The sequence below is a fragment of the Eumetopias jubatus genome, unplaced genomic scaffold, assembly GCF_037043125.1.
Source record: "Eumetopias jubatus isolate StellerSeaLion01/CBP00866 unplaced genomic scaffold, mEumJub1_p1.0 scaffold_10, whole genome shotgun sequence".
NCBI classification, from domain to species: Eukaryota; Metazoa; Chordata; class Mammalia; order Carnivora; family Otariidae; genus Eumetopias; species Eumetopias jubatus.
In genome coordinates this window covers 4,237,570-4,250,712 of record NW_028274816.1, presented here as the reverse complement: position 1 = coordinate 4,250,712, position 13,143 = coordinate 4,237,570, and the positions used below count along the sequence as shown (strand labels likewise).

General features: G+C 35.0%; 1 protein-coding gene across 2 annotated transcripts in view; it reads left to right on the top strand.

Moving 5' to 3' along the window:
- Window positions 1–13,143, top strand: part of ITFG1 (integrin alpha FG-GAP repeat containing 1) — a 326,458-nt gene that overhangs the window by 104,098 nt on the left and 209,217 nt on the right. For both annotated transcript variants that reach the window (XM_028091250.2, XM_028091252.2), the window contains exon 8: window positions 7,414–7,495. In XM_028091250.2, the coding sequence (XP_027947051.1) occupies window positions 7,414–7,495 (82 nt within the window). The remainder of the gene's footprint in view (window positions 1–7,413; window positions 7,496–13,143) is intronic.

Below are 13,143 nucleotides of genomic sequence, written 5' to 3'. Positions count from 1 at the left end.
TTCTATTACGGGTTTTTTTTTTTATTCTCTATTTCATTTATTTCTGTTCTAATCTTTGTTATTTCTAGATTGTTATTTCTAGAAACTAGTAGTTTCTACTGGTTTTAGGCTTTAGTTGTTCTTTTTTCTAGCTCCTTGATGTGTAAGGTTAGGTTGTTTATTTGAGATTTTTCTTGTTCCTTGAGGATTCTGTTGTTATAAACTTCCCTCTTGAGACAACCCATAAATAAGACTCTTAATCTCAGGAAATAAACTGAGGGTTGCTGGAGTGGAGTGGGGTGGGAGGGATGGGGTGGCTGGGTGATGGACATTGGGGAGGGTTATGTGTTTTGGTGAGCGCTGTGTATTGTGTAATACATTATATGTTAATAATAAAAAATAAAATAATTAAAAAATAAACTTCCCTCTTAAAACCACTTTTGCAACATCCCAAAGGTTTTGGGTCATTGTGCTTTCATGTTCATTTGTCTGTCTGCATGTATTTTTTTTATTTTCTCTTTGATTTCTTCCTTGACCCATTCATTTTTCAGTAGCATGTTATATAGCCTCCATGTATTTGTGTCCTTTTCAGATTCTTTCTTGTGACTTATTTCTAGTTTCATATTGTTGTGGTCAGAAGAGATACATGATATGATTTCAGTCTATTTGAATTTATTGAGACTTGTTTCATGGCCCAGCATGTGATCTAATCTGGAGAATGTTCCATGTGCCCTTGAAAAGAATGAGTATTCCACTGCTTTTGGGTGAAATGTTCTAAATATATCTCTTAAATCCATCTGGTCCAATAGATCATTCAAAGCTATTGTTTCTTTGTTGGTTTTCTGTCTGGGTGATCTATCCATTGATGTAAGTGGGGTGTTAAAGTTCCCTGTTATTGTATTCCTGTTGATTTTTCCTTTATGTCTGTTAATAATTGCTTTATGTATTTAGGTACTACAATGTTGGGTGCATAAATATTTACAATTGTTAGATCTTCTTTGGATTGTTTCCTTTATCATTACATAGTGTCCTCTTTGTCTCTTGTTATGGTCTTTGTTTTAATGTCTCTTTTATTGAATATAAGTATTGATTACTACTCCAGTTTTTTGTGTTTTTTTTTTTCACTTGCATTTACATGGTAAATGTTTTTCTGTCCCTTCTCTTTCTGTCTACATGTGGATTTAGGTCTGAAATGATTATCCTATAGGCAACATACCCTATGTCTTTTAGTTGGAGTATTTAGCCCATTTACATTCAGTTTAATTATTGATAGGCACATACTTACTGCCATTTTGTTACTTGTTTTACAGTTGTTTTTGTTTTTCTTCTCTATTCCTTTCGTTTATTGTCATCCCATGTGATCTGATGGGGGTTTTTAGTAATATGCTTAGATTACACCTTCTTTATTTTTTGTGTATCTATTATAAATTTTTGATTATGTGATTACCATTAGGTTCATATATAACATCTTATGCATACAATAATCTGTGTTAAGTTGATGGTCACTTAAGTTTGAACCCATTCTAAAAACACTAAATTTTTACTCTGCTCCCCACTCCACGTTTTCTGTATATGATGTCATACATTACATCCTTTTATTTTATGAATCCCTTGACTGGTTTTTATAGATATAATTGATTTTACTGCTTTTTTCCTTTAACCTTTGTACTGGTGTTATAAGTGATTAATCTAATGCTTTTGTTTTGTTTGTATTTACCTGTGAAATCTTTGCTCTTACAATTTTCTTACTCCTAATTGTGGCATTTTCTCTCCACTCATAAAAATCCCTTTTAACGTTTCTTAGAAGGCTGGGTTAGTGGTGATGAAAACTCCTTTAACTTTTGTTTGTCTAGGAAACTTTATCTCTCCTTGTCTTCTGAATGATAACCTTGTTGGGTAGAATATTCTTCATTGCAGGTTTTTCCTTTCAGTACTCTATCCTTCTACTCCCTTCTGACCTATAAACTTTCTGCTGAAAAATCAGCTGATAGCCTTATGTGGTTTCCCTTGAATGTAACTGGTTTGGGTTTTTGTTTGTTTGTTTTTCCTCTTGCTGCTTTTAAAATTCTCTCTTTATCAGTACTTTTTGCCATTTTAATTATGTGTCTTGATTTGGACCTCCTTGGGTTGATTTTGTTTGGGGGGTCTCTGTGTCTCCTGGATCTGGATGTCTGTTTTCTTCCCTGAATTAGGGATGTTTTCAGCTGTTATTTCTTTAAATAAATTTTCTGCCTCTTGGTCTCTTCTCCTTCCGGGATCCCTATAATGTAAATGTTACTGCATTTGGTGATGTCACTGAGTTCCCTAAGTCTATTCCAGTTTTTTATTCTTTTTTTTTTTTTTGCTATTCAACTTGGTTGCTTTCCATTACTCTGTCTTCCAGGTTGCTAATCCATTCTTCTCCCTTTTCTAATCTTCTATTGATTCCCTCTAGTACATTTTTAATTTGTTATTGAGTTCTTCCTCTCTAATTGGTTTCATTTTATATTTCAATCTCTTGTCTCACTGAGATTCTCTACTCTTTTCTCAAGCCCTGTAGGTATGATCATTACTTTGAATTCTTTATGCATACTGTTTATCTTCATTTCATTTAGCTCTTTTGCTGTGGTTTTGTTTTGTTCTTTCATTTGAAAAATATTACTGTTTCCCCAGTTGTCTAACTCTCTGTTGTTATATATAAGGGAAGTTGGGTATGTCTCCTGATCTTGAAAGTAGTGGCAGCCTGCTGAATTAAATCTAGTAAAGCAATGTAGTAGGAGAAAAATCATCAAGAAGAGATTAGATTTTGACTTGGTCTTTTTTATTATTATTGTCTTTAAAGAAAGTTAATAAGTTGGCTATTGGACAATAGAGACTAAGGGTTGTTCTTGCTGTAAAACAGCTGGATCAGTAAGGTACCCATGTTAACAATTAATAAATCACTGGTACAAATTAAGAGAAATGTAGACTCAATATTAATTAGTTCAGGTAAAATGGAGGATTGTTTTCAGTTAGAGATTGGGCAAACAATTTGTAGTATTCACTAAGAGAAAAAAAAAACCTTGAAATTATGTTAGGTAGTAGAACTAGAGCTTCAGCAAATCTTGTTAGAATGTGAGTTGTGGGGGCACCTGGGTGGCTCAGTCATTAAGCATCTGCCTTCGGCTCAGGTCATGATCTCAGGGTCCTGGGATCGAGCCCCGCATCTGGCTCCCTGCTCCATGGGAAGCCTGCTTCTCCCTCTCCCACTCCCCCTGCTTGTGTTCCCTCTCTCGCTGTGTCTCTCTCTGTTAAATAAATAAATAAAATCTTAAAAAAAAAAAAAAGAATGCCAGTTGTTCACGCAGTCCCATGTAGGTGCTCCAGGAGGCACAAAAGTTAAAGGAGCTTATAGGCCAAAAGGGCTAAGATGTGAGTGTGGGCAACTCTGGATGGTTTGATGAGACATACAGACCTCATGCTACAAGTAGCTCAGAGGCAGAGCAGTTGCTTCCATTTGGTCCCCCCAGGATCATCAGGGAAGACTTCAAGAAAGATGTGGTATTTGAAATGACCAGTACAGATGAGTGGGATATTAGTGGTTGGAAGTGACAAAAAAGAAAGAGATGGACAAGGAAGTACAAAGGAAACTCAGGACATGTTCAGAGTATAGAACTTGGCTGGTTTGGGCCAGAGCATGAAAAGATACTAAAAGGTAAGATTAGAAGAATTGGCTCAGATAAGATCAACAGAAGCCTTGACTTCTAAAGTAATTTGATCTTTTAAATATTTATTGAGAAGCTTTTAAATGTTTTAGGACTGAAGGTGAGATGAAAAGAGCTTTCATTATTGTAGTTATCTTGCTACTCCGTATCAGATAAGCTTGCATGGAAAATCTGAAGGCAGGGAGATAACTGAGGTGGAATTTACTATAACCTGAGAAAGAGGTGAATGATTAAAAGACTAAAGTATTGGGAATGGCCTAGAAGGGATAAATATAAGAGAGAAAGACCATTAATGCAAGATTAACTCATGTTTTCTATTAGTGACTGGTAACAGAAAAGACAAATGAAGTGTCTAATTTGAGGCAGGAAAAAAATTATTTCAGATAAGAGACATACCAAGGAGGTGGTTAGAAATGTAAGGCTAGAACTCAAAGAAGAGACTAGGTAAGTGTTAGAAAGGAGAACAGCTAGGACAAGAATGGCAGTCATTGGGCTTTACCCATCACACTTTATGTTAGAAATTTTCCATCTTGGCATTATTACCTTTTGGGGCCAGATAATTCTTTATTGTAGAGTTCTGTCCTGTGCACTGTAGGTTGTTTAACAGTATCTCTGACTTCTGCTCACTTAGGTGCTAGTAGCTGACCCCAGTTATGACAATCATATAAATCTCCAGACATTGTCCAATGTCCCCTGGAGAACAAAATCACCCCCACTTGAGAATCATTGCTTTATAAGAATAAAGATGTAGACACAAAATAGTCATCAGATATTGCTTCTTGGTCATTTTTTCAAACTTCGTAAATATAACAGTTTTAACATTAAATATTTAAACATGTGGGCTGGGGACAGTTGGTTAAGCACCTGCCTCTTGATTTCCACTCAGGTCATGGTCTCAGGGCCATGAGATCAAGCTCTGCATCAGTCTCCGCGCTGGGCATGGAGCCTACCTAAGATTCTCTCTCCCTCTGCCCCTCTCCTCCTTCTGCCCCTCTCCGTCTCTCTCTTTAAAAAACAACAACAACAACAAAAACCCACACAGGCCAAAGCATGGTCATCTACAAAAAGATACTTGTTACAATATTGCACTTATGGTTGGCATTAAGGCAGAAAATGGCAGGTAGTTTCCTCTATCAATGGCAATAGGTTAGCTGTTTCAATGGTAGGTGGTAGTTTTGGTAGCAGAAATAGTGGTATTCCTACTAGTGTTCCTACTAGTGATAATAGTCAGTGTTAACTAAATGCATACTATGTGCATATATTCTACTAAGCACTTTATATGGATTATCTCACTCATCCTCACAAAAACTTTGTAAAAACACATTTTCAAGATAAGTAAACAGATACTTAGAACAACTTATTCAGGGGGCGCTTGGGTGGCTCAGTGGTTAAGCATCTGCCTTTGGCTCAGGTCACAATCCCAGGGTCCTGGGATCGAGCCCCACATCAGGCTCCCTGCTCAGAGGGAAGCCTGCTTCTCCCTCTCCCACTCGCCCCTGCTTGTGTTCCTGCTGTCATTGTCTCTCTATCAAATAAATAAATAAAATCTTAAAAAAAAAAACTAACTTATTCAGATCTGAATGCTAACAAACAGTGGAGCTAGAGGTTGAACTAGGAAATCTGTCTCTAAAATTTCTACCCTTAAGTCATTCATTTGGTGAAAGGCAAAAGACATAACTGCATCAGAACCCCTAGTGACTTAGCCCAACTTTGGGTTGTAGGGATACAGAGAAGGACAGTAAGAGCAGCATGGTAAAGAATGGGATAGAATGCAGTGTGTTAGTGTCAAATAGCAGCCCATGAAAAAAGTACTTGCAGCTCATAAGCACAGGACTGCCATTATAAAAATACCATGTACTTGCCTGATAACTTCACATTTTGCAGAATACTTTCTAATCTATCACTGCATTGATCCTCTCCAGAACCTTCAAGTAGACAGTACACTTACCCCTACTAAACAATTAAGAACTGAGGCCCAGAGCAGTAAGTGGCTGTTCAAAGCGATACAACTTGCCAATGAAAGCAGGACTAGAACCCCTGTCATCTAACTCCATGTCTAGTGCCCTTTCTCCCACACTATACCAAGAATATATTCTCTTTCTCCAGCGGTTGGAAGGAAGTATTGCCTTTCTTCTATTGAGGTTCAGGGCAATGTGGCATCTCAGACATGGAAGGCCATCACCTGGGAAGTACTCAGTGTTACTTGATAGAGATACTTCGTGAGGTTATATCCAGAAATATTTCTAGGTATATTTACTAAGTTTAACAGAATTTCACTGGGGTAATTTGTTCACTTGAATTAGTATAATGGGTTGATATTCCACTTTATGTTACATGAAGTTGATATATTTTAAAAGAGATTTTTCCATTCATTCTGGAACCATTATGTCCCCTATGTATCCAGTGCTGTGATCTTTCTAAAATGCAAAAACACTTGACACTTCAGTCAGAACTTTGGCTCCTTTGATATATCTGTAATGTAATTTCAGGTATCAGTAAGACTAGAGGGGATTCATAAGGTTTAAGACGCTACATAAATAAGATTTCTATAGAAAGATCATTCAAAAAATATATCAGATACTTTAGTAATTATAGGGGAAATATATTTCTGCATGCAGATAATGGAATGTTAAAATGTTTGGAAAATTGCCTGTCACAAGACAAATCTTACGCACTTAACTCATGTTCCTCAAGCATTTGGTCTTCATGTTTTCAATGTAGCAGTGCCATTCTCTGTAAATTTCAGAAGGGATTTCTTAAAAAATTAACTTGCAAATCTGCAGTATCCTTAGAGAAAAAAATTTAATTTTTTAAAGTATTTTCCAACATATAAATATCTATATAAAGCATGTAGTAATCAGAGTCGGTATGTCAAATAGTGAATAGAGATATCAGTGGTAAGAAGAGAGCTCTGAATAGAACTAAGTGCTTCAAATCCCAAATTCAGTGTTTTGGCTGATTTTTCTGGTGTTGTCATCTAAAATTATAGAAAGGAAAGAATAATTTAAAGAAATGCATATTTTTATAACTAAGATGTGTTAACTCTCCATTTTTGAAAGAGTAACTGAAACAAATGATCTTTAATGGGTTTTCTTTCTTGTTTAGCTTAGCCACCCCTGGTTAGTATCTGCCAGTTGACTTAATCCTTTGCTCCCTTTTTTCAATGATACATAAACTTGAATTGCTAAGGAATTAGCTCTATAAGAATCAGTGGAATTCTCATCTCATTCGAATCTTAATTTTTTTCTTAATTGTATCCAATAGAAATCTTCTTCCTTTGAAATCTCTACAACATAGTGTCTTTGCTACTTACTTGTACCATTTATATATATTACCTTCAGAAATTCTATTTTCCTGACATATCTTATCTCCCACCTGGACTATAAGCTCCCTCGAGGTAGGAACAATTTTTTTTCTACTTCTTTATATTACCAAATATAAAGAATATACCAAATATACTATTTCCATGGTACTTGAAAGTAGAAGACACTCATTATGTCTGAAATTATAAAGAAGATGTAGTAAAGTATATAAAATTGGAAGTGACAGCAAGAAAAGCACTCCAGGCAATCTTTATCAACTCACAGCAGTTTCTTTTTTTTTTTATGATAAAGGTATTATAGGAAAGTGGAATGATTTTTGTGCAGCACAACAAAAGCCTTAAATTATTTCCCTGCTTCAGTTTAAATGCTGTCTTTCACACTTGACGAATGAACTGATAGACTAACCCAAAATTTTCTGCCATTAACAGGATGGAAATTTTTCTCTCAATACTGTATTTGAAAAACCTCCAAATATGATGGTGGTCGGACAGTCCGCATTTGCAGACTTTGGTAAGATTCTTTTCATCTTTCAAATTCTACCCCTCTCTCTAACCTAGTCATATTAATTTCCCATCCCTGATATAATTTTATTGCCTTCAGAACTATTAAAGATTTAAAAGATGCCTTTTCTAGTAATATACATGGTAGGTAGTCAATTCCTTAATACAAGGAGCAATTTATGACATTTATGTTTAAAGTATAATTTGAACTTAAGGGACTCCTATTTGCAGGAGTAACATGCAAAACAAGGAGGTCTGTTGAGGCTTTTCTAGACAATACCAAATAGTAATTATTGTGAAAAAATCTTCATATATATCTAGATTATGGAACCAAAAAAAAAAAATTGGAGTTAACCTGACCTCTTGAAACTTGAATACTAAAAACCATTTTTATTTACATCTTAATTCCAAAGAAGAATAACATCTATTAGGAATTTGTCACATGAGAACACATGAATATCTGTTTTCCATGAGATTCTACACCATAAATCAAGTTCACATTGGTTAGGAACTTCTAAAACATGTATGGCTCTTTCACCATTTGTCAATTATTATTAAAAAGGATTTTAGTATTAGATGGGAAAGTAGTCTAGATGACCACCATCTAAGAGTTTGCAGCTCACTCCCCTCCTACTTTTCCTTCATTCTGCCAATAAACACCTCAGCCTGTTCCTCAGAATCCAGATGACATGTCACCATGTCCAGAGGCCTCAGTTTCCTCATTCATAAAATGACAGTGACGATCATATCCACCTCACAAGACTACAGTGAATAACACAATGTAAGTAAAGCACAGTGTCGGGCACACAGTAAGATCACAAGAAATTACTGTATGAGTCTTTTCATCGGACTTACCTGGTTTTATTGTTGTTACTGCTCTTTGCTCAGTTGCCTAAATCGATCAGTGTCATAGAGATAAATCCTAAAGCAGCTAAAGCAGGTTTAATAGTGTTATTTGATGGAAACATCAGCATACATCTCTATATTGTACTGTATTTTAGTTTCATTATGTTAAATATTACTTTGATTTTGAGCAGATTTATGGTGCCTGATTTATAGTCTTTATTAAGCAAATAGTCAAGTTATAGAATATATGAAATTTTTTTTTAATTTGCTGCCTGACTTGATTAGCTGGATTAATGACAAATACTTTTCCAAGTCTCTCTCTAGAAAAAAAAGTAGATATGCATTATGTAATTTTCAGAGGGCACCTATACCTCCCTTAATCTCTGGCTAAGAATCTCCAAATTGGCAGGGGGGTGAAAAGTCCAAATTGAAATTACTTGTTTTATAATTTTGTGTTTTGTATGATAAAGTGCCTTGTTTTAACAAAATTATTAGTAGCTTTACTTAAATTTTTTTTTAATTCTTCTAACCATAAATTTAGACATTTACACGTTGGCATTTTTTAAATGTGCAGAATATAGGATACAGTCCATTAAGAAACATAACTATATATCCCCACTATTTTTAATGACTTTAGGTAACATATCAGTAAACACTTTTAATATATCTGTAAGCTTTAAGTAAATATCCCACAATGTCTTTTTAGAAATCCATGTATTTTTAGTTGGGTATTATCAAAAAACAAGACTGCTAATGAGTCCAAAAAAGCAGATGACATTGAATAAGGTTACAAATATTAATATATACAAAATACACGTATTCTATACATTTGAATACATCTGTCACAGAATTTCATCCTGCCCTCCATCCTCAACTCCTCCCGAAATGCGCACGCACGCACACACACGCTCGCTCTCTCTCTCTCTCGCTCTCTCTTAGAACCAAGTCAAGAGAAGAGACTGACAGCCAGGAAGTCAGCATGATTTCAGAAATTCAGCATTTACCAAATGGGTAACAATGGGTTAAAAAAAGCACTGGCTTGAATAAATAATCGAGCTTACAGGAAGAATCCTGTACCAGAAAGGAGGGTTTAAATGCCTCCCAACTCACTTAAGTTGTCTAGAAACAGAGGTTGTTTTATATCTATGATGAAATTTTTAGCTGCTAACATAAAATATTTTATTAAAGATTTTAAAAAATCTACTTTAAATTTAGGCTATTCTGGTATAGCCAAAGGGAGGTGGGTAGGGTGGTTTGAAATCACACAAATCAGGAGCCTTTACCAAAAAAAACCCAGAATAAATACTCAAGCTAAATATAATGTTATTTATTTCCTTAATAAGACAAAGAAATACTATTCCAGAAATCAGCTAAGTAAAACTCCATGGAATATTATATAGCCAATGAAAATGATGGCTATGAAGATTCTGTTAGAAGGAGCAGAACAATATGTTACACAATGTAATCATCTTAAAAAAAAACAGATTGGAAAAGAATATATCAAACTAATAGTAATGGCTATGTGAAAGCTGGTTAATAGTTTATCTTATTCCCTGTTTTTCAGATTTTCTGTTATGTGGTTAGATTAATATATTAATTTAATTATTAAAAAGTAAATTATGGAAGAGTAATAGTCAGCAAGGGCAAGAAAGAAACCAAAGTATGCACCTAAAGTGTCATTAGATTTTTTTGGCATAGTACTTCTAAGTTCATATATAATTGATCCTATCCTCTGAGTTGGATGAACTTCTTTAGAGTACTTTAACAAGATCTTTAATTTTAATAAGATCTTTAACTCCTACAAATAAAATGCAAAAGTTAGACCTCTTATGTTTCAGATATTGTACTGAATGCCATATAAGAAAGCACAGATTTTAATGTAAGGTCCTTGCCTTTAAGAAATGTATAGTATAATTGGGAAAACAAAAGACAAATTTGTAAAAAACACAATAGAGTAACAACTGCCACAATATATGAGAAACTAGACTATATTTCACTGTTAATTATGGAATTAATGCCGCAGACAAGATGCAAAGTATTGTGGCAGATCGAATCACTTTAGGCTGAGAAAGGATAGGAAGACTCATGGAAGAGGTGAGATTTTGGACTGGACTTTGAAACAACTCTGAGGTTTGGCTAAAAATATGTAGAGTTATAAAAACAGGGTGTGGTTAGTGACTAGTGAGTAAACCACTTAGGCTTGAATAGATTTCTGTAAAAATGTAAAAACATATAAAAATGGACTGAGAACACATTGAATTACCAAATGATAGCAGATGAACAAATGTTAATTTTATTCTGTGAAAGCAGTGGGAAGTAGTAGAGTTTTGAACATCTTTGTATTATTACCTTTTTAAATTAACTTCAGAAAGTAAAAATCTTCTGGTCTGGTGGGATATGCAGAAGGTATTGCTTCTTGGATATGGAAAAGGAATTCAGGGGAAAATCAGTAGAATCTCTGATATGCCTGAGATTTTTATATCAAAAGAGAGGCAGATTTAAAGTCTTAAGATATTGGATTTTCTAGGGATAGAAATCAGTCAGAAGACAGGTCAGGTCTGAAATACTAAGAGCATGCACTAACTACATCAATAAATGGGAGGGACAAGTGTGAGAAACATTGCAAAGAAAGAATCAGTAAATTTAGTGATTGGTTTGACACTAGAGAGTTAAAAAAAAAAAGCCTCAGAATGACTAAAAGAATTATTTTCTCTACCGTCCTTCATAGAGCTAGATAATTAGAAGAGAAAGCTGGTTTGAATACTTTATAGATACTTTAGAGTCAACATGTTAATTATACTAATAAGACAAAGCTGGAACATATAGGTAACCTAGGTTCAGGAATAAAGCAAAGCAAGTTTAAAAGTCCTCCAAGAGATAAGAAGTCAAGACCCAAATGAGCCCTCTAAGGAAGAGAGTATAAATAACTTGGCAGAGAAAGAAGGAATAAAAGGTGGTGGAAAACCACTGACGATATTATGACAAGAAAAGGCCTTTGCATTTACAGGTTACAAGGGCACTAGTGACCCAAAAGGCATTGTTTGTAGAATTTAGCAGTCTCTGAGCCTTAGAAATCAGCCCATAAATAGTGGCTGCTACTGGCTAGTGTCAGATGAGGTACTTGGGAGATCTGCAACCCATAGATGCCTCTAATAGTTAAGCAGTCATCTTCTAGAAAACATATTTTGTGTCTTATCATACTGTATAACTCTTTTAAACTATATGTTAGAGTTCAGTCAGAATATCATATTCTAGGGCTCCTGGGTGGCTCAATCGGTCAAGCAGCTGCCCTCAGCTCAGGTCATGATCCCAGGATCCTGGGACTGAGCCCCGCATCAGGCTCCCTGCTCAGCGGGGAGCCTGCTTCTCCCTCTCCCTCTGCCTGCCGCTTTGCCTACTTTGTGCTCTCTCTCTCTCTATTTCTCTGTCAAATAAATAAATAAAATCTTAAAAAAAAATACCATATTCTAGAATTTCTACAGACAAGGTGGTATCTCTTTATTAAATTACATAGGACAAAAAAAGTCAAGAAAAATAAGATACGTTTTTTTCCCTATCAAATAGAATTTTAACCAGACTTAGAGAAAACATTAATTTTGTATGCAGTGCCAGATATAGGAGAAATCAATAAAAAGCTACAAAACTAAAAGGAAAATTGAAAGCTTAGTAGAATGTTAGCGTTTTCTATAAATTGAATCATTTTAAATCTCATAATACATAATAAATTTGTATATCCAGATCTGATGCTAACTCATGTATATCAGATCATCATAAGAAGATCACACTTTATTCTTCAAGTGAAGGGAGAAGACCTAGCATGTTGGTGAAGCCTGGGAATTGTCAGTCAGGTCATCTAAATAATTTTATAAGATATAAAGGGGCTGAGGGGTGCCTGGGTGGCTCAGTCATTAAGCATCTGCCTTCGGCTCAGGCCATGATCCCAGGGTTCTGGGATCGAGCACTGCACTGGGATCCATGCTTGGTGGGAAGCCTTCTTCTCCCTCTCCCACTCCCCCTGCTTGTGTTAATTCTCTCGCTGTCTCTCTGTCAAATAAATAAATAAAATCTTAAAAAAAAAAAGGAGCTGATGAAAATACAAAACTTGGTCATCCTTGAATGTTATTAACATAGATGGTGTCACTGATGGTTGAGACCCAGTCTTATTAAATTGAATATCCCCATTGCCTAGCCCAGTAAATAAACAACGATGTTTATTAAAGTGAAGGGGAAAAAGAGGGAAACCCCAAAATCAAATTATTTTATGAAGGCTATATGCTGCTTGGTAAAAACTCAGGTTTTAATTCCAAATTAACCATGGTGGAGCTGAAATGCTTAGTTCAAAATAACATGGCATTTATACTTGTTTTACAGTTAGGTATATTCAGTAACAATCTGTCAAATGAAAATTGTTTCTTGTTAGTGCTTGATCTGGTAATAAAAGTAAATCAGATGAGCCACGTATGGAAATTTAAATTTCATATTTAGCCTGAATGCTAATGGAGAATTGAATGTTCATATTCTTTTTTACAAAAGAATTTTGAAAATCAAATGCTTTCAAATAGAGGACAATTATATTATAAAAGAGATTGTATAGGGGAAAGTCCTGGGTGTTGTTTTCTGGGCTTGGTCTCCTTATGAGTCATTTAAGGCTGCCTTTATTCCAAAGACTTAATAGTGTAGTCTATTGTTTGTTTCTTATACTTGGAAATTGGCTGCTCTTTGTTAAGTAGCTTTATTTGTTTTTTCATCAAAAAGTAACACGGAATTCCAACTGAATTCAGAGAAATATTTGAGGTTTCAGATTCTCTTAAA